Source organism: Lepisosteus platostomus, chromosome 8, assembly GCF_059453375.1.
Source record: "Lepisosteus platostomus isolate fLepPlt1 chromosome 8, fLepPlt1.hap1, whole genome shotgun sequence".
Taxonomy (NCBI): domain Eukaryota; kingdom Metazoa; phylum Chordata; class Actinopteri; order Semionotiformes; family Lepisosteidae; genus Lepisosteus; species Lepisosteus platostomus.
The window spans coordinates 30,889,828-30,911,668 of record NC_142618.1 but is presented as its reverse complement, the minus strand read 5'-3'; the positions used below and the strand labels follow the sequence as shown (position 1 = coordinate 30,911,668).

Sequence of the window (21,841 nt, the reverse complement as noted above, 5' to 3'; positions counted from 1 at the left end):
TCCTTTCAAAAAATGATTGGATAGGATCATTGGATAACTTAGCTACTAGCTACCAGCACCCACTCAAGCTAGGTGGGCTAAATGATCTTTTTGTAAGCTGTGTATACCAGGTTTCAAAGGCAGCCTTCAAACCATTAATTTTTTTTAAAGTTCTGAAACAATTTATCTACAGTATAATCAATTAAACAGGTGTTGTGTTCATTTATGTAATATACAGAGCACTTGTAACAAAGACCAGAACATCCTTAAGCCCACGAGGACCAGAGTTTCCTTAACTGAAACATTCATCCATCCATTTTCTGGGAGGGAGGGAACCGGAAACTCACACGAACACAAAAGTTTCCTCTCACACACTCCACACAGACAGCACCCCAGGTCTGGAACTGAACCCAGGGACCCAGTGCTGCGAGGCAGCAGTGCTAATCACTGTACCGCTGTGCTGCCCTGCATTGAATCATCATTTGCTTATTTGATTAAATTACCCTAATTTCTAAATAACTGGGGATTTCGGGCTGACCTACAAAATAACTGGACTTCTGGAATCCCGTCGTGTGTTCTTAAAATAGCCGATGTAGTGGGACATTCTATTAGTTAAATGCTACTGGACACAGTTAACATAAGTTAACAGAACAACTGAAGTGTACTTTGCAAATGAATGAGATGAGACACACTTAGCACAATGCAGGATGTACCTAATATAGTAAAGACAATGAAACATGTTGTGAATTCAGAGGTAGCCCATCAGACTTGGCTCATTTAAAATTTTTAGAAGCCCAAACTATAGCAGAGTTTAAAAGGGAATATAAAGATAAGGTAAGCTAAATTTATAGGCTTAAATTACAATTTTAGCTAGACATTTGCTGTACTGGTACAAAGGTAAAAATGTAATATCATGGCAATATTATGGTAAGTAACATATGTTCCACAATGTCATACATTAGTAAAAATCTAATTAGATTAGGGTCTAAAATGATGTACTGTAGACACTAATGCAGGGCTGGAATCAAAGAAAAGAACAAGACTCATGTAGAAGGAACAGTAAATTTACAGCATATTGCCATGTTGTTTTTCACACTAAATGAAACCAAATCAGAAACAGATCCAGTTCAGTTCAATTACTATGGTAAGCCCTCTCACAAAAGCACGAAAAACCAACCTGGGAGTGCAATTTTATTTTTCATCTTTGTAACAATTTCTGTATCATGATTTTTATACAGTATGTGAACAGGAATCTGAACTCTGCCTAGCGGCAGTTCATCTGGACACAAGGTCAGGATTTTTTCCTGTCATGAGTTTTTATACTCAATGAATTAAAAAAAAACTATTTCACAATTAGGTCAAACACCACGGGAAACAATTGAAATCATGCCTTTACTATTAAATGCATGTGATCAATATTTCCCACTGACGGAGTTCATCATGTGTGATTCATTAAGAGCCACATGCTGTCTGCTGCTGAATAAATGATTTATATGTAAATGTTTTAAACAAAAAGGCTAAATGAATGACTGGACAAAATCATGGCAAAAACTGAAGTTTAAATATTGAGCAGTTTAAGTATATTAAGCTCTAAATGTACTGATCAGACCTCAAAGATATCATAGCCTTAGGAAGAGTTCAAAGAGCAATAGAAAAATGACTGGTTTTAAGGGACAGTCATATGTAGACAGGATGAAGGAGCAAAATCTATTTAGTCTTTTGTTGAGAGATGATGAGAGGCGATTTGATCCTAGAATACAAAACCCTGTATAGATAGGTTCAACCTAGGGGGCCATTTCACACAGAATAGTCCCCTCTCATGCATATGTTCTAAACAAAATTTACTACATTTACTACATGGGTGGCGAACAATGTTAGACTCGTATGTTCTTTGCATTGCACGCATTTTAAAAGTCAATCATGTGAAAAATAGTCCTGTTTAGACCTCAATTACTTATGATCATCTGGACCTGTAGAGACTGTAGACGTCTGATAATATTTCAATACATTGGACTTCCACCAATCACAGTAAGAGGTTCAGAACGTATAATTCAGACAATCCCGGACTATATAAAGTCTTCTGTGTAGCTTTAGGATCTTAATAATAATAATAATAATAATAATTGCTTACAATTATATAGTGCCTCTCTGGACACTCCACTCAAAGCGCTTTACGGGTAATGGGGCTCCCCTCCACCACCACCAATGTGCAGCCCCACCTGGATCTTGGTTACTATTTCTTAATTTTTTTCCACAAGGATTTCTTCTTGGGGCTCAAAGAATGATCACGCGGAGATCATAAGCATTAAAATGGCATTCACCGTTTCCTGCACTCTTGTTTTTTGTTTGACTAATTCACGCCTAGGTGTGGCGCTGACTAGGTACATTATCCTTATCAGGAAGCTGTGGGAAAGCTCAAATCCTGTATCAGTCACAGCTGATATAAAGGAAGAAAAGTAAACTTTGCGTTATCGTGCCTTAGTTGTGATCCTGCAAAGCACAGAATTCATGTAATCTCAAGAGAAAGTCAAACAACCAGCCGGACGTACAAACCTGTAACAAAAAGGCCATTTATTACAGTTAACCCTATAAGTAACAAAAACACTTACATGTGACCATCAATGAAACTGTAGTCAATACGGGGGGAGAGATAATAGGAAACGGGAACAACAGAGTAAGAGAAACTTCACCGGGCGCAACGTGCCTATTGAATAACATCCCATTTAGTGCACTTACACATACACAATTCTAGTTTAATTAACTCTCAGCCAACCGAAAACAAAAACTAACTATAGCGTTTTACGCTAGGATATACACTACCTTGTTAATCTCAAAATATTGAAAACGAAGAGCTCTAAAAGACAACGCAAAAGCCTTTTGCATCCTCAAATGCAGCGTGGTACTGTACGACATTGGATAATGAAAGGCAAGTCTTCTTTCATAAACGTTTCGAGCCTACCTGAAAGAAGTCTGGAGAAAATCTTCTGATACATGTGAGATAGATGTAACACAACAGCTCAAGACTATTTTCCCCACCTCTCCTTCCCCTTTCCGCAATTGTAGTATTCTCGCATGAGCTCCATTAAATTACGATGCTGTACTTCGACGTCATCACAGTGAGACAAAGACAGTGTGTTGCTGTGGTTACTCGTCGCGTCTACGCGTCTTAAAGTTATAAATCCTACTGTAGCACTTGAATATCAAACTATTTCGTAAGCCTAGAAAAGAAACACCGTTAAAACAAATATAATATAAATTAAGACGTGTCTGTAATGTATGCGTTACAACAACCATATAATAAATAAATCGATTTGCCATGTGTCACCATATCGGTTAGTTAATTTTAATTGTATATGACAGTGTTAACTATTAAAGTTCCCGATGCCATTAGCCACCTCTGAATCATTCTAGTTTAATTCGTTTACGAATATGCTCCCTCTATCGGGAAAACACTTAGCGTTTCTTCTTAATAACTAGGGATTATTTTTATCCAGTAAAGCAGACCGCTTATTATAGCCACATAACGACTTCATACTTTCCAGTTTGGCACTGACTGCAAGAGCAGAACAAAACAAATACACGTCAGCTGTCAGTGACTGCTGCAGGGAAATACACCACTGCGCAAAAAGGCGACTGAAAATGAAAATGAGAGGCTTAAGAAAGAACAGTTCAAACTAAAAAATGCCTTAGTAAAAGTTATTTTAAACAATAATATTGTAATTAATAATTAACAGCAAAGTAGACGAATACAACACGGTTACTGATTAGAACAGTTGTGTAAAATGGTTTGCTTTAAAACATAAACTGGGTGAATTTAAAATCACATTAAATGAAGCTCATTTAAAATAGATAACGAATAAGCAATTTACATTTAGCGTCATTGATGTCAATACTTAATCTACTGCATACCATTTATTACCCAATTCAGAACCTATGTATTGTGTACGTACTAAATGCAGCACCTATGTATTGTGTCCGTACTTAAATATTGTAACCTCTCAGTTACGATGAACAACATTAGTTGCCATACATTCAGCCAAACCCTAGCTTAGTTGAAATGGGAGTCAGAACTGCAGTGACTGCAGGCGGAGGGAAGAATTAGCGCCTAGTAGTGGCGAAGAGTAGACTGGCCGGATAACCAGCGCTGAATTAGTAACAGTCTAGCACGCTGCGGTCAAGAAATCGCGTGGACACATCATTTACATCGTAAATGTGTACATTATTTTATGTTAATAATCAGAATCCTGACTTTCGGTTTCTCCTCTACCCATAACAGCAGCTTGGCTCAAAGCCACTTAAACCTGAAGGAACCCGGAGTATTTTTACAGGAAACTCCCCGGATTGAACAGGCCGCACAATAGAGAAATGCGCATGTAGCCAAATAGGATTGTTATTAAGGCTTTCCGAAATTTGTTATTTTACTTATACAAAAAAGATGTTTGGTTCTTCGAGATCCGGTGGCGTGAGAGGTGGCCAAGACCAATTCAACTGGGATGATGTGAAGAGCGACAAACACAGAGAAAACTATCTTGGTAAGTCATGCACATACAAAGCAAACTTCGCAAGATGTACTTCCTCTTTTTGAATAAAACATCAATGCATGTTTTATTGACATTTTTTTACTCGGAGATTAGAATTAACATAACAGAAATTATATTTTTAATAAAACCTGTAACGTGGTCCGAATTAATTACAACCTCGTGCCTGTTGTAAAGCCGGAATTCTCCGAGAGTAAGAATGAACAGGAGCATTATTAAAGGATAGGGTGATCACATTGACAGTTGCGATTCTTACCTTTTTCTTTTCGATATTCCTTCATCTCATAATCTTTGTGCTTTCTCTTAAAAATATAGTTCGCCCACACAGCTCGATTGACTAGGTCACGTTCACGGCTCGTCTATCGCCCTCTCTGAGCTGATGGGATGCCGATCCCCTCTGTCAGATACCCAAGTTACACGTTTCCTAAGGGCATTGGGTTGTCCATCGGTAGAGTGAGTTCTTTGTAATGCTGAGCAAGAGTATTGACCATTTTGCATTTAAGCATATTTTAAATTTCTCTTCAGTCGGTACTTTATTGAACCATAGAGAAATCCGTTGAAGAACAGGGCTCTTGAAAAACCATTTGTCCCGCACCACTTCGATTACATTATACTATAGTAACGTTCCTTGCTGCTGCGAGTCTGTTATTACAAATACGTCTAATGTAACGCAGCCAGAAAAAAAGTCTAAATACTAAATCTAAAACGCTTTGAGCTAGAAGAGGGTACTTGAGATACTTAAGTGTTTATGTTGACACATCATTAACATCTTATCAATATTGACTCACATCAATATTGACACGCAATTGAAACTATAAACGAAATGTTAGGATATATAGTTAAAAGTAGATTTTAAATAAAGGGATACTGGGTTAAAACTGTATTGTGTTTTTTGGTCACCAAGTTAAAGAAAGGGTATTGCTGCTTTGGAATACATCCAGAGGCGAGCAACTAGATAGGTTTCGGGCTTCCAAGGCTTGCTTCAGGGAATGACCTGCACTGACAGGCTGACTGAACTGAGTCTCTTTAGTCTTGGAAAGAGATGGTTACGAGGAGACCCGATTCAGAATACTCAAATGCATTAACCAAGTCAACTCAGAAGATTTCTTCAGAATAAACGGTGAAACACAAATCTGAGAACAGAACTAGAAACTATGTTGAGGTGTATTTAAAACTGAGTATAGGAGGCACATCTTTACCACAAGTGTTGTGGGAGTATGGAGCAAGCATATGGTTAAAGACTAACCCTGGCTTCGTTCATGAAATGGTTGGATAAGATCCTTAGATTAATTAGCTACCAACTTCTAAATAAAATGGGGTCCACTCATTTGTAACCTTATGCTTTTTATGACTACAGTACCCGAAGTCAAATTCCACTTATAACTATTTCATTAAAGGGGAATAGGTTGCCCAAATGTATCTGCCTGTTTCATAAAACATTTCCCCTCACATCCAGGGAGAAACAGTGAAAATCTGCTGAAAGTGAAAGTCTGCTGAAGAAAAGTGTTATTTTTTTTCCTCTGTGCAAGGGTCAGTTGTTCACCTTCAGGGCAAATGAGCTTTGAAATGTAACAGTTCCAATGTTCAACATCATTATACAAAGCCTACAGCAATATTTATTTTTCCCAAATGTCCAAAATTATGTATTGTATTAATTTAGTTATATCATGTTTTTTATCAAAGAAAAGAAGGTCTCAAGTTCTATTAGAGAAGAACCAACTTGTGTTACACTAACCACTTAATACAGTAACAGTAATGCGGTATCTGCTGCAGCTCAGAAGAGAGTGAGGTCCAGCACATATATTCCTTTTCCCCCAAAAGACACTTGATGTAACTCCTAGTCAGGTCTGTCATGCTTGTCAAAGGCCTGAATGGTGTCCCCTCTGCTGTGCCCTTACAGGGAACTCTCTGATGGCACCAGTGGGCCGCTGGCAGAAGGGCCGGGATCTGACGTGGTACGCCAAGGATAAGAAGGGCCAGGCAGTGCTGTCGAGGGAGGAGGAGCTGGCGGCAGTGAGGCAGGCGGAGCAGGAGGCTCTGATGGCAGCTCTGTGAGTCACGCCCTGTCAGACCAGGGCAGGTGCATCTCTCCATGCATGCAGGGGCAGATGCTCACCGCTGTTAGTCCCACCTCTCTCATTTCAGTTGAAGCACATCTTGTCAGTTTTGGTGGTGTACCTCTCCCTGACGAGATCCTGACTGATCCAGGTATCACTAACTACTGACAGCACTATGTTACAAAACCCAATTCCTTTTAAGTAAAGCATTAAATAGTTTACACGGCAATCAGCAGTAATGTCTTTCTATTGAGCTGGAGAATGAGTTAATTTGGTCTACAGACGCAAGTCCAAATTCCAAACTGTTTGTCCATTTTGCTGAGACTGCTCCTGTAATAATGCCAACAGATTAAATAAAGTTAAGCAACCGTCATTACAGCTGTTTTCTGGCCAAGTCTCAAGGTGCCGTGACACAGGACAGGTTTTTCAGTTGCCATCACACCCAGAAATAATATCACCCCAAATGAGAAGTAAACCATAGCTAATTCATATTTTTAGTATACAAAAACCCATGAACTACAAATTGTGGGCAGTATGAAAATATAGACACAGTATTGGTAAAAACGATTGTACTTGCCCCTGATGTTTAAGTAAATATTTTTAAAAACCATACATTTTAAACATTTCACTAAGTTCGTTATACAATTTATTTTTTCTCTTCCTTCTGCAGAGGTTACAAAGATGTGAAAAGACAGCCTACTGGTCTTACCAAAGAGGTTAGTAAGAAGATATAAGCATAGTTGTTGCTATCATGTAAATGCGTACCATGTTATTACACATGGTAATTTAAATAAATGTTATTACACATTTATTTAAAAAAAACAACCCAGGATTCTTGATATAAATTCAATTCATGCTTGAATAAACAAATTCTAAGTGCTTTAATAATAATATAATAGGCTGTATACAGTATATCGTATTACAGTGAATTGTTGATGAAGCCTGCTCAGAATGTGAAAGTGAGGTGATCTGCTGGATGAGCCAAATGTAAAAAATTTACTTTAATTTAATTTAAGAATTTATGTAATTAAAAAAAAACATTATTTTAAAAACTAATTGACGACTTCACAGCATCATAAAGTGGAAGGATATGGATATGGACTGGGCTATTTTCTGGTAAAAAATGATCAAGCTGGTTAGAGTACAGCACATGTTAAAGACACTTGTTTATTGATTCCTACATATTAAAAAGTTATACTCTTATGTTAGTCTTTTGTATCACAGTGCTTTCAGTGTAGCACTTGCAAGAGGCTAGTTGTAGATGTCACAGCAGGTTTTTATTTATATAGCATTGAGAGTTCTTCAGTTACATATAGGACTTCATTTAGAAGCTATTAGGGTACTTGTGTGGTTTTTTTACATTTAAAATTTTGTTTTGAGATTTTAGCTGATTGAACACAGCATTCTGAGTACTGAAAGTATCTTGTGGTGAAACATAAATATAAAGAAAAGTGAACAATCTGGCTTAAAATTAAGCATGTTATGAAAGCAAACTGTGGGACGTAGCATAATTTATTACATTATTATATTTTAAAATCCACTATTCATTTTTTTTAAATATCACAATTTTATCTTTTTGGAGCTTTGAATAGGTTTCAAACTGTTTTTTCTTTCTCATTCTCAGGACTTGGCTGATGTGTGTCGGAGGGAGGGTACGGATCATGATTCAAGGGATGTAGACAGAGTCTCAGGTCTTGGGAGTTCCAGGTGAGGTTCCTTTGGACATTTAAAGGAGTCTGACTTGTAAAATATGTCCCATCTCTGTGAACTAAATATGTTAAGGAGAGAGAACACAATTAACACGTTTTTAGTTTTCTATTGCAGTGGTTTTTTTAAAGTGATTTTTGTGATAAGGAGCAATTATGAAGACTATGGTCTCAGAGTTGCTTTGTATCTGAAAGCAGCATCTATCCTCTGACTCTAGAAGAATCAATTTCATCAAACCCTGTGGTTTATCTATCCATGCATTTTCTAATTTTCTAACTTTATTCAACACAGGGTTGCAGTTGTGATGTAGCAATTAGAAATTGGAACAGTAAAACACAATAATTTATAGATTTACACATGGATTCTTAATATACAGTACAATTTATTGATATTACACTGAAGCATTTATTTGATGCATTCAGGGATAACAAAGATCAGAGTTAATAATTTCACAGTTAAAATACATTGACTGTATCATAAACCTTCTGCTGACGGAGCTGGGCTGGGTTGGTCTGTGGTCCAACTTGGCAGTTGTGCCCCTGTGCTGGGAGTGTTCAATGTGGAAAGAAGAGAAAACTTTGCAAAGCGTTCCAGAGGACTAGATACTGATAATGTTGCCAAAGATAAATTTTAAATTGTTCAAATTTTAAGATTGTTAAAATTGTTTTCAAATTTTGTTGATCAGCCACAAAGTGGGTTTACAAATGCAAGATGAGTGACGTAATGAAAATAAGTTGGGCGAAAGCTTTTAAGGTACAACATCACAGTGATTGGTTAGGATGTTATCAGGTATTGTCCTGGTACCCACACTGCAGGTACCTCGTCCCTATGGGCAATCAACAGTGACCTCTGACCCACTTTGCAGGGCAGAAGGGGACTACGTAGAGCCAAGCTACACCATGTATCATTATCATTTCTTAATAATTGCTTACACTTATATAGAACTTTTCTAGACACTCCGCTCAAAGCGCTTTACAGGTAATGGGGACTTCCTTCCACTACCACCAGTGTGCAGCATCCACCTAGTATTAAACCAATGAAATTGACCACAGGTGGAGTCAATATTCAAGTTTAAGAGTGATCTCACATGGACATTACCTGGACACTATTTGGAGTTTCATAGCAAAAAAGGTGAAGACTTATCAAATAAACACATTTCTGTGTTTTCTATTGATTTACATGTTAAAAAAAATCCAGAACCTTTGTTCCGTTTGACATTATGGAATAATTTGTGTAGATCAGTGAAACAAATTACCATACAACTGTTTTAATTGAGTTTGTAACATCACACATTGTGAAAAAATCGAGGGAGGATGTATATTTTCTGAAGGCACTGTATAAAGAACATTTAACTGAGCACATAGTGTATTGTGATGCAGCTTTGTTTTCCTTTTTGTACAATGTTTGTTATGATCGATTTGGGAGGAGGTTCTGATAGCTTTGATTTACCCTCTGTCTGCTTCTTTCTGCAGCTTCAGTTCCAGTAAAGTGATGCTTTCCAAGCAGGACAGGGAAGCTGCAAAGCTGGGTTTAGCTGTCTTCACAGTGAGTGTGCTCTTTGTTGGTGTGACTAGAGAAGATATCATCAGATAACTAGTCCAAATGTAATTGGCTAAGATGATAGATCTTTCTGTCCTCAAGTAAATAACTGGACATGGAGAACTAAACTGAAATGATACATTTCATCCATGTTATTACACATTTATTTAAAAAAAGACAATCCAGGATTCTCTGTATAAATTCACTTCATGCTTGAATAAACAAATTCTAAGTGCTTTAATAATAATACAATAGCCTGTATACATCGTATTACAGTGAATTCTTGATGAAGCCTGCTCAGAATGTGAAAGTGAGGTGATCTGCTGGATGAGCCAAATGTAAAATAAACGTGTTTAATTTAAGAATTTATGTAGTTAAAAAATATATATTTTAACAACGAATTGACGACTTCACAGCATCATAAAGTGGAAGGATGCCAGGAGATCTCCGATCAGAAGAGGGAGACAGAGAGCAGAGACACTGACACAGAAGACCAAAGGTAAGAACAGTTCCGCATCAGGTTGTGTACCACAGGTAACCTATAAAGACAGTTAGATTTGAGTTTGGAATATGAAAAAGTTCACAACTAGCGTGATTGGTGTGAATTTGTCTTGAGTTATGAACGTATATAACAACACCAAAATGACTATGTTTTTGACGTGACTGGAAAGGACTGACTGGTATTCTTGCTATTTTTTTTTGTTCATTCTTCAACATTCAACATCTTCCTGGTTCTGCTTCTCATGTCAGCAGCAGGTGAGATCAATAGCCAAAATTTAACCTTTCCAAGGAAAATTGAGATGTGTGTTAGTCTTAATCAGGAATTAAAAAAATGATTAAGTGGATTATTTGCTTGAAAAATGAATAAAAACTGGGATTTCATCATTCTGAAATCATTATTGCAGCTCCATTCCAGTTGATGGAGAAATTTGCCTATATTTTCCTTAAAAAACATGAGTTAAGGATTCCCAGGAAATGCAATAGGTTATCAGGAACAAAACTGGCAGTGAAGTATGTTGTAAGTCTGTAAAATCTTTTGAATTAGGTTCAACAGAGCTTCTGAGAATTACAGTGGCTATCAAAATAATTTACCCCCCTTGGACTTTTTCACATTTAACTCTGTTACAATATATAATCACAATGTATTTATTTGGGATTTTTTGCCTTTGTTTGACACAAAACACTCTATAATGTCAAAGCAAAAACAAAATTATACACATCTTCCTAAATTAATTATAAATATTAAACAAAAAAATAAGAGACTGCATAAGTATTAACCCCCTTTACTAAGACTAACTTAAATAGGCTCTGGTGCAACCAAATGTCTTTAGAAGTCACTTAATTTGTTACATGGAGTCCAGCTGTGTGCAATTAGGGTGTTTCACATGCATTCAGGATAAATATACCATTCTCTGGGAGGAACCCAAAGTTGATTAGCACAGCTCCCAACAAAAAGTACATCATGAAGACAAAGGAACTTTCAAAGTAAATCTGGGGAAGGGTTATTGAAAAAAACCCATCAGGGTAAGAGTATAAGAAAATTTCCAAGACATTACATATCCCCCAAAGCACAGTTAAATCCATTATAAAGAAATATAGACAATTCACAACTGTGAAACTTTGAAGAACAGGGTGAGAAGAGCAGTAGTCAGGGAGTACAATCTGTAAGAGACATGGGACTTGGGAGAAGATTAATCTTTCAGTAGGATAATGACCTAAAACATACAGCTAAAGCCACACTGGAGTAGTTTAAAAAGAAAAAAAGTCAATGTACTGGAGTGGCACAGTCAAAGCCCTAAATACAATCAATAATCTGTGGCAGGAGTTGAAAATTGCTGTTCACCAACTTTTCCCTGGCAGCCTGAGGGAGTTTGAGCGACTTTGCAAAGAAGAATAGGCAAAAATGGCAGGATCCAAATGTGCAAAGCCGGTAGAAACTTATCCAAGAACACTTCTGGCTGTAATTTCATGCCTTTACCAAATATTGTCTCATAGGGGGTGAATACCTATGTAATCAGTTATATTCATAAATAATTTAAGACTTTAATTTAATTTTGTGTTTACTGTCAATTAATGGTAAAAACTCCCAGTTAATTACATTTTGATTCCACATTGTAACACAATAAAATAAAAAATCCAAGGGGGGGGTAAACACTTTTGATAGCCACTGTAGCTGGGGCATGTTGATATCGTTACATTGCTCTCTGATCTAACTACTGTTTCTGGAAACACAATAAAGTAGACTCAAGAAGTTCTTCAAAGTTTCATTCTCAAGCTTAAAATATGGGAAAAAATAGGTCACAGAGACAGTTTGGTCACAGTTTGATATGTGGATGGTGAATTACCACAGAATTGGTTACCTCTTTGTGATTGTGCATTACATGAACAGCAGGTAGAAACCCAAGAAAAGACCTGTACAACTCAATGGGAAAATGTGTTATAAGACGCAACAGAGAACATGAAGACAAGCATAATACTCTGACTAAGGAGTTTTAATTTGGGTGATCTATGTTAAATTAGTTTATGTGCCAGAGCAGGAGGGCAATATCATGGTCATTCTGAGAGCCCTTAGACAACTGAACATCAGCATGTTTAAAACCATGCTGCATGGCACAACCAATTGAAATGCCTCAGGCTGATGTCTTCAGCCAGGAAATGTCTAGATTTCATGGCCCCAGGAAAGCCAATGTGATTTGCTTCAAACAGTATAACTTAATAGAAGGCACTAGAAGCATTGATTGGAACACTCTTTATACTAGGCTGGAATTGGTCTATTTCAAGGAGGGTGATGAGAACTGACTTAATGATTTGAGTTTTGAAAGCCTTAAGTTGTTATTTCTCCAGCATTTATAGAGAAGCATCACTGGCTTGATATCTTTAAAATGTCAGACACTGCCTCTCACAGTTTTTGGATGAGTAAATGCTACCACCAGCCTCCTGAAATGACAGCTGAACATTTTGCATGTTGCAGATTCCCATAGCTTTTAGGTTCTGGGACATCTTCAGTGAGAGGAAGATGTCCAAGAAATATATAATAAACATTGGAGACTAGGAGATGGCAAGTGAGGTTTGCACACCTGCAAAGGGGGAACAAAATCCATGGCAGAGGGTTTTTCAGTTGCGTAAGACTCTGGCTTTGACACTGTTTTGCCTCCAAATGAAGTGCAGTTATACTGTGGATGGAAGGTTCACAAAACAAGCAAAGATGAAGGTTTTGATCTCCTGTCCTGGTGGAAGGAATATTCCTCTGTGCTTCTCTGCTTAGTTGATTAATTTCTCTTTGGCTTGAGCAAAAAAAAGGTATAATACTGTAGCATTAAAAAAAATATCAATCAACACACTGACTTAAGTTTGTCTGTAAAAATTTCTGGTCAAAGTTATTCAGTTAAAATAACTGTGCTATGGTGTTCGGTCTAGGTAAAACTTCACTTTCCTCACCGTCTCCTCAATTCTTTCAAATGAAATTCCTAATTCTTTTGATGCTTCCATGCATGCTGGTAGATATTGTGCTGGCTCTACATTTCTGCTCTGGCTCAAAGAAGAGCACACTTTTAGTCATCTCAAGGCTTGGCTTGAGGAGCGATTCCGAAGAGTTGAGCAATCCCTGTTGTGAAGAGTAGTAATCTGTAAATGTAAGGGGTTGTTTTTGTCTGGCCTTATTTGGTGGAAGAAAGCTGTTTAAATAATTTTCTGTAGTGGATTTTAAATCCCCCATGTGAATCGGCTCCAAACCACTACGTAACATCTCTGCTTGACCTCTTGACCTTGAACGTAGCAGATGACTATCTGTGTAGTTAACATTCACAGACCTGCTAGAAGTGTGCTCCCTTATTCTCTTAGCTGAACTGAAAAATCACCCAAGAGGGATTCAGGGAACCACCTATATATTCTAGGGAAAAATTATTAATGGTTTTGTTTGTATTTATATAGGTCTTTATTCAATTATTGAGCAACATTTCACAAATGACAGAAATAGATAATTGTTTAAAAAAAATTAAAACTATTATAATTAAAAGAAAAATTCCAAGTGTTAGAAATTAAAATAATTCAGTTAGATGTCTGTTGATGCCCACCATGTTAAAACAAGAGTCTGGTATGTCTAGTGAAAGGTACATTTATTCACATCACAGTCTAAAATGAAATCCTTCATATAGTGTACTTTTAAAAAGTCAACATAACAGGATTGCTGGTTGGTGGACTTTTCATTATGGATGATTCACACAGACCTCACAGTTCTTGAGTTGTAGGATCAGTTCTGGCCTAGGGTACCTTCTCTGTAGAGTTTTCGTATTCTTTATGTAGGCTTGTGAGACTTTGTTTCATGTTCTATGTTTTGTGCTCTCCCACAGTGTACAGATACGCTGTCTATGCTAATTTAATTATAAAGGTCTGTAAATTATACAGGTGTACAACTCTATTCTGCCTTGCATTCAACCAGCTCTTAGTAAGCCTCTGTAAGTCACTATGACCATGTTTTGGGCTCAACGTAATTGAAAATGGATTTAACCTGATTTGGCCTGTGTCTTATCAAAACTAGTCTTTTTCTTGAGCACAAAGAATAGTGTTCTGTTACGTTTAGTAAAAACATTTTTCCAGTGCTCATCTCTTAACAGCTGACTATTGGATTAAAAATATTTAAATAACACATGCACTTCACCGGCAATACTCACATGTATGCTAATAAAAATATTTCGATGTTTTGCCGCTAGCTTGCAGGAGAAAAGGAAAAGCAAAAAGGAAAAGAAAAGCAAAAAAGAAAAGAAAAGTAAAAAGGAGAAAAAGAAGAAGGAGAAAAAAAAGAAGACTAGGCACCACAAAAGGCATTCATCTTCCTCTGAGTCCGAATCTGATGATGACAGCAAAAGGTAACCCTGTTTCTGCCTCCAGCTTGTTTATCTCTGGCTGTGAATTTAGTCTTTATGTTCAGAGGGTTTGGTGTAAGTGTGCTACTATGAGGTACAATCAAAGACACATTTTAGCACGTTTTTGAGCCGTTAGTTTGCATTGCCTTCGTCAGTTTAAGCGCCAGCAACATTAAACAGCATAAAAACATTATCTACATTATCTTTTGCTTTACACTCTCTTTGCTTTTCTAAAATTATGGTAATGCTGTCCTTCAGTTTATAATATTGATTCATAACCTAGTTGTGAATTGTTGATATTTAAAATTTTAATACATAATATTACAGATTTTAAGCTTAATAAGATCAGTTTAATTAAAATAACTCTTGACACAAGGTTCCTTATTATGATGATATGATTCAACTGATTTAGGTGCTCTGAAGTTTTATTTCTGAATGGGGTTTGAGTAACATAGGAACATTATAGATATGCTTTGCTGTGAAGCACAAGCATTCCTTTGGACAATATTCCCTGCCTCTTCTGTCTGTCCTCCGTTTTCCCCTCAAATTTGCTGTATATTTCCATTGATAGTTTTGTGTAATATGTAGTCTGTTATCAGGACTCACTCTGAATCATGGAGAATGGCTGGAATGATATTGCCTATAGGGGAGGCGAATGGGTTAGCATTGCTGCTTCGCTGTGCTGGGGCCCTGGATTCAGTTATGGACCTGAGGTGCTATCTGTGGGGAATTTGTATGTTCTCCCTTTCACTGTGCTTCTGTGGGTTTCCTCCAGGTGGTCTGGTTTCCTCCCAAAGTCCAAAAGCATACTGGTAAGCTAAATGGCCCATAGGAAGATTATCCCTGGTGTGAGTGTGTGTGTGTCTTTTTGTTTGTGTCTTGCTGCCTTGTGTTGGCCGGTCGTCCCATCCAGGGGCACCCTGCCTTGCTCCTGTTGCTTGCTGGGATGGGCTCCGGCTTCCGTGACCCTGAATTAGAAGCAGCGAACAGAAAATAGATGGGTGGATATTGCCTATGGTGCTGGACCTCCTGTGTGGTGGGATTACTGAATGTTTCCACTGCTTAGTTTTTAATTAGTCTTGGGGTCACTGAAAGGAAACAGTTTCTTGTTACAGGAGCTGGCTCTTCAACGATCTGCAAAAGACAGAATTTACCAAACCCCTATTGCCTTTGACATGCTTTGAGAAATGCCAAACTTGCCTGTTATAAAATAACAGATTTCCAGTTATTAACACCTCCAAGAGGACGATCATGCCTTGCATGAAGATGTCAGTCAGTAAGATAAAATTAGATCACTTTATTAGCCATATACAATTTCTTGCATTAGGAATTTTGTCTTTTTCGCATACCCCAGCTTGCTCTCCGTGAGACACACAGGCACACAGACGGGGAGAGAGAAGCTTGGGGTCAGAGCGCGGGGTCAGCCATTTATACGGCATCCCTGGAGCAGCTGAGTTTAAGGGCCTTGCTCAGGGGCCCAACGGAGTAGGATTCCTCTGCTGGCCATGGGATTTGAACTGGCAACCTTCCAGCCACAGGCGCAGATCCTTAGCCACAGTTCCACTGCTCCGCCCTCACTGCTGTACCTAAGGCACACAAACCTCAGGTTATCTTCATGTGTTTTGCACCCATCCTTGATGATTGTATTTTCGTGTTCAGTATTTGGCCCCATTATGCATACCCACCGTGCTTTGATGGATTTCATTACGTTGTCTGTTGTGTCACTAGAAGATTGAATTAATTCTTACTGAGATACATATTTTTGGCTGCGCAGCTTTCAAATATTAATCAGATTTCTGTGAATCATTTAAATTCCTTATTCTTTCATACTGAGAATCCTTGTAAAACACAAAATATTTTTTTCATTACTATGATAGTTTCCAAATCTGCCCTTTGTTATTGTGACCTACATTTACTGTTTAACTCCACCAGAGGGCACCATACACCCATCCCTGAGTACTTCACTTTAGCTGGGAAAATATTCAAATTTGACATCACCTGTGTTCTTAATGCTTTTGCTAAAATAACATTATTAACATTATTTAGTTCTTTTTTTGCTTCCAATGTTTTTTATAACAAAAGAATCTAATATAAGCAGTAGAGGCTTGCACTATGAAAATAGCAGTTAGGAATACTACACTGTCGTTATTTTGCTGAGGATAGCCTCAATCTAAAGAAGAACAGATGGAACAGAAGAAGTTCAATAATGTACCTTAGTGTTCATAAGAAATGTGGGACATTGTACGATAGTTCTAATACAAGTTAGATTTTAGGTTTTATGCCATGATCTGTTTTTTTCTGTCAGGTAATAAAATGGGAACACTCAATACTGGACAGGGACCTAAAAAAACTCTTGATATATCTCTTGAAATACAAAACTCAGTAATCTCTCTTCTGATCCTTGTTACCAAGAAAGTACGCTAGATGGAGCTGTATTCCTTCTTGTCTGCTGTTCTCCGACCATTTTCCTGTTGCAGTGTGATATCAATCTGTGGAAATGTGGTGTTGTTAGAAAAAATAATGCAAACACTACATATATGTAAATTAAACAAAGCCTGAGAAAACCAGATATTCTAAATGCAAAATAAATTTTCAGAATTCAGGATTTGACCATGGTGGAACAATATTGCTTCATTGTGGTTTAATATAAGTTATCATTATGTGGCATCTTAAAATTTAAATCTTAAAAGGCCAATAGCAGCTTATAAAAGGATTTCTGAATGAAACAAAGTAGAAAAGCTTTGTTGCTCTCAGCATGAATCAACAGAGAACTTCAACTGAAAATGTCGGAGAAAAAAATCACTGAATTGAAGCCGCTTTCCTTTACACTTCTCTTCTCACAGCTAACAAGTGCACCACTTTTCTCCCAGCATTGCTCAAGTTAAATATGTCAGGGGTCTCACTGAGCTTCACAAGACCACCTTGCACCTTTTTTCCGTTCTGATAATTTTTTTGTGTACCCATTAGGGACCACACCACCATCATTAAGCAAATGGCCTATGGAAAAATGAGTAGTTTGCTGGTAATGTGCAATTTATGATATACAAGGTTTAACAGTGCTCATAGTGATTCCATGTCTGTAATTCAGAGTCTCAGTATGGACAGAAGAGGGTGCAAAAAGGCTTTTTATAATGGTAAGAGAGTGTTGCTTTCTGTATCCAACCACTATAAAGCCCTCTTTCACTTTTTGCACATGTTTCTTTCTCAGTTTAAAATACAGTAAGGAGAGAGAACTGAGTGTTCCTCACACATAATGCCAGAGGTTACTGTCTGAAGAACTTAAAAGCCTGGTAGAAACACTTAATCTGTTACACAGTGCTAGAATTGTAGTCTTGGGTCAAACTGGGTCTTTGAATCTGAAGAGTCTTCTAAAAGTGTCTACACACTTCAGAATGCTGACTTATCAAAAGAAGAATGGAATGCCAAATTTCAATACACTTCAGTGTCACAATTCTGAAATTGTCCCATCCTGCCAATGAATTTGCCTTCATGTCCTCTCATCACATACCTTATTTGCTGTCTTCACCTACACAGACAACTCTACCTTTTTAAATTTCTCATTGAAATTTCGCACTGTCTCATTGATCTTTCTTTTTGCAGCCAACCTAGTCTTCTTTATCATGTAACTTTTTTTCCAGGTTGTTGTTCATCATCTGAGTGGGTTTTGGTTATGTACAGGTATAACTAAATCCTGCTAATAAGCCTTAGATTATAGTGAGATGATGTCTCAATGTAGTGTGATCCAGATTGGTGACTAATAATGAAATGAAAAATTCCCAATTCATTCAGGAAAGGATAGATAACTTGATAACGTAAACTGTTTTGGGGAAAGCTATTTTAAAAAGTAATCCATTCTTATTCATTTAAAAAAATTAATCAGTTTCTTGCGATAGGAATTACATTTTTAAAATAATGTTGTGGAAATTGCTTTTAAAAGGTAATGTACTACTTTAAATATTCGCTGTGTGCGCACTACATAAATCACTGTTACTGCCGATTTGTATAAAGTTACCTTCCCCATTTGCTTGTTCATTTTACAAAGTAATCCTTTACATAAGAAACTTGTGGCTGTAATGGATTACTTTCAAAAAGTAACTTTCCTCAGCGCTGAACGCAAGTAACTTTTGTGCTGTTTTATCGGCGCTTACCATCAGCAGTTTCCTTTAGCATTTGAAAATGTGTGTGCTGCAACACGCACTCCCCCCTGTAGAAACATTTGATTGAGTGGTATGCCCATTGCGAGTCACTTGTGTTTCTTCTCTATGGTGGGGAAAGAAGGGAGCATTTCACTAATAAGACAAGCTGACCTGTCCTGTTCTCTTTCCTTTCTTTCTGTTTCTTTCATTCCCCCATTCATTCATTTATTTTGTTTTTCCCTTTTTGTGTGTGTGTGCTCCTCAGGAGGAGAAAGGTCCATCATCCATCATCCAGGCGGCAGAGTGGTGCCGGGCGCGGTGACAGCTATTCATCGGGGGAGGCAGAGGCCGAGCGGCAGCCCCCCTTTGGCAGGAGGCATCGCCACGACACGGACCCGTCCTCGGGCAGGGGGTCTCCCCCAGCGCGGCCTGGCGGGGCCCACCACCGCGACAGCCGGCAGCCAGCCCCATCCCCTCCTGCACGTGGCCACAAGCGTCGCCACGACACCGACTCGGACGATTAATGAGCTTTGTCACCCAGGGAGGGAGGCCTGCAGATCCCTGCTACTTAGCGAAGGAGTTCAAGGCTTGCTGTCAGGTTCAGGCAAGAGTAATGGGGCCTAACTCAGACGGTCGCACAGCCTCACAGTGCAGCATCTTGATCTTCATACACAATCGCAAGAAACGTTAAAAGAAACCACATATATCCTTAACAGACAGTAGCGAATAAGATGGAACGTTTGAAATGTTTGCCTGGACTGCTGAAGGAGCACATTATAGCATCTGTATTTAGTCCACTCCTTTCTTGTTACATGTACTCTTTTGACAGGTTGTTGCAGTAGAAATAGCATATTAAAAAAAAAAAACACTGGAGTGGACTAATAAGCAGAGTACTAGAAAAGTACAAAAAAATCAATCTCCTTAGTGTAGCTACAAAAACAGAACTTTATGCGTCAGGGCTTTAACGTGATCTGTTCCTCGTTTTTCGTTTAGAAGAAAAAAATCAAATTCAGTACATTTGAAATGTTGTGTCTGCATTGGCCATGGTCCTGCAGGTGTATGCTGTTCGTTTTTGTATTTCAGAAATACTTGCTTTCCTTTAAAGCATTTTTTACAGAGTATTAAATTAAAATACCATTAAACTGTGTTTAGAAACCACACCCAAAGAAATGTATTACTTAATCGCCTTTGCTGTTTAGGAAAAAAAATAGCGACCAGATTCAATAGTATCTGCTCAGTTATTTAAGGACTTTTTTGCTTTTCCATCTGACTGCGCCGCAGTCCGTTCTTTCATTTTTAATGTTTGAGAAGGGATCAAGGGTCGAAAGACACTAGGTTTTCATTGCTTTATTTTCGAACTGCTTAAGTCCCTTAAAACAGTAATTAGCTGTCATTGAGTCTTCAGTGAATCCCAGGTTAATGAACAGTATCTATTGCCCTCTCTGTATAGGATTATTTACATGGTTAACAATGATTTTTAAACAATGTACTTGTGATTCTTGTTTAATAGCCGATTGTACATCACCAATTTGGTATAAAGAGTATATTTTTGTTTATCCACTGGAAGCAATAGAAGTACAATCATACAATATCTACTATATGTTCAGCTGGGAAATTGCAGGATTGAAATAACTGTTAAACAGGCTCTAGGATTAATGATTGTCCCCTTTAAACTGTTCTTGAGGGATTGATGAGGTAAAACAACTGCTGGGATGTTAAGTGTAAAACAGCTAGACTTAATTCATAATCGGCAGAGTTTAAGTGTTTTTAACGGGGAAACGGAACCGATTGATGGTAAGTATGCAGTATCCCGAGACTCTTATTATTCATTCACTTCTAATTGTTTCAGCCACAGAGCATCATCATGCCTCAGTTCTTTTTTCTTCCCTGAATCAAGTGTTCCTTTTGTCCCTGTGCGCTGATATAAATGTCAACACTGGTACAAGTCTTTTGGAATGCCCCTGGGTGTTTATAATGGACTGTGATGTTTGTATTGGAGTGGATCTGAAAAAGCGGATTCTATTGGCAGTCACCTCAGGGTGCAGTAAGAGAGCAAACTAGTTACTAAACAATTGTAGCCTCTTGTATAAAACACACTAGTCTTTTTGTGCAGCCCAGTGCCTCAGGGCCATCGCAAACAGACAATGCAGTGTACCCAGTGGGGGAGAAAATAAAAAACAACACCAGAAGGGTTTTTTTTTCTCCCTTCTCTGCCAGTTCTTTCCGCCTGTGTGTTATAAGCGTGGTAGTCTCATCCAGAGCTGCTGCTTCATCGCAAAAGAGCTCTGTCCACCACCCAACAGCATGGCTCAACCCTTCCCCCAGCACCACAGGCCCAGCCATTCCCTTTTGTCACTTAGTAAGTGGACCTTGCATTTTCGTCCTGTGCTTTTTCCCCTTGAGTTGCGATGCTGGCTACAGCACAGGGAAGGGGTTGTGTGTGTGTCTGGGGGTGGGGCGTGATCGGTCTTCTCACTGACGCAGGGATGCTGAGACTCAAGACAGCCATAGGGAGAGTCAGTGGAAAAGGAATCATGTTCGAACAAAGCACTGCAGGAGAAGAGAAAGCATGTGTGATTAAGGGCTGACAGTAGGTTAGGTTTGTGCTGACTGCTGGGTTCTTGCTTCTAGTGTTAGAAGAGACTAAGAACTTGCAGCTCTCTGTCAAATAATATGGAGTACTTGGGACCACTGTTTCGTGGTTTAACAACACTTATCACGTTTTTATTTTGAGCTTTATAAAGGCAACCACAGAGATTTGAGTGCTGCTCGAATTAATACATTTTGGACAACTGACAAATGTATTATACTGACAAATAGTATACAAATCAAATTGTGTTATGGGTGCCTGAAACTACACGACTGAACTAGAGTGTGATCACAACTATGAAATCTACTTTTTGTTAGTAGGCAAGGTTAGGGAGACGTTGACCGGGTTAATGAAATGTGAGTCTTGAGTACTTGGCAAAATAATACTTAACAACTCTGAAAGATTCAGACTGACATCGCACTTCCTTTCATTA

At 38.1% G+C, this 21,841-nt stretch overlaps 2 protein-coding genes across 6 annotated transcripts in view; one reads left to right on the top strand and one right to left on the bottom strand.

Annotated features, from left to right (window-relative positions):
- guk1a (guanylate kinase 1a) overlaps positions 1 to 5,054 on the bottom strand; it is a 30,219-nt gene extending 25,165 nt beyond the window's left edge. Inside the window, exon 1 of one of the 5 annotated variants that reach the window (XM_088643103.1) lies at positions 4,774 to 5,054. In XM_088643103.1, the coding sequence (XP_088499229.1) occupies positions 4,774 to 4,798 (25 nt within the window). In that variant the 5' untranslated portion in view covers positions 4,799 to 5,054. Of the gene's footprint in view, positions 1 to 2,110; positions 2,265 to 2,938; positions 3,099 to 4,773 lie in introns of those variants that run through there. The other 4 variants (XM_088643102.1, XM_088643108.1, XM_088643105.1 and 1 more) reach the window with 4 other exon arrangements.
- c8h1orf35 (chromosome 8 C1orf35 homolog) lies at positions 4,021 to 19,988 on the top strand. Its single transcript, XM_088643101.1, has 8 exons — positions 4,021 to 4,511; positions 6,418 to 6,568; positions 7,245 to 7,290; positions 8,199 to 8,281; positions 9,754 to 9,826; positions 10,237 to 10,319; positions 14,530 to 14,685; positions 19,084 to 19,988. The coding sequence occupies exons 1-8, from the start codon at positions 4,415 to 4,417 to the stop codon at positions 19,340 to 19,342; spliced, it is 948 nt and encodes a 315-aa protein (XP_088499227.1). The 5' UTR covers positions 4,021 to 4,414; the 3' UTR covers positions 19,343 to 19,988.
- The last annotated feature ends 1,853 nt before the right edge of the window (positions 19,989 to 21,841 follow it).

Coding starts and splice junctions, on each gene's coding strand:
- c8h1orf35 (XM_088643101.1), top strand. CDS start 4,415: ATGTTTGGTTCTTCGAGATCCGGTGGCGTGAGAGGTGGCCAAGACCAA. Junction 4,512..6,417: donor ACACAGAGAAAACTATCTTG/GTAAGTCATGCA, acceptor GTGCCCTTACAG/GGAACTCTCTGATGGCACCA. Junction 14,686..19,083: donor TCTGATGATGACAGCAAAAG/GTAACCCTGTTT, acceptor TGTGCTCCTCAG/GAGGAGAAAGGTCCATCATC.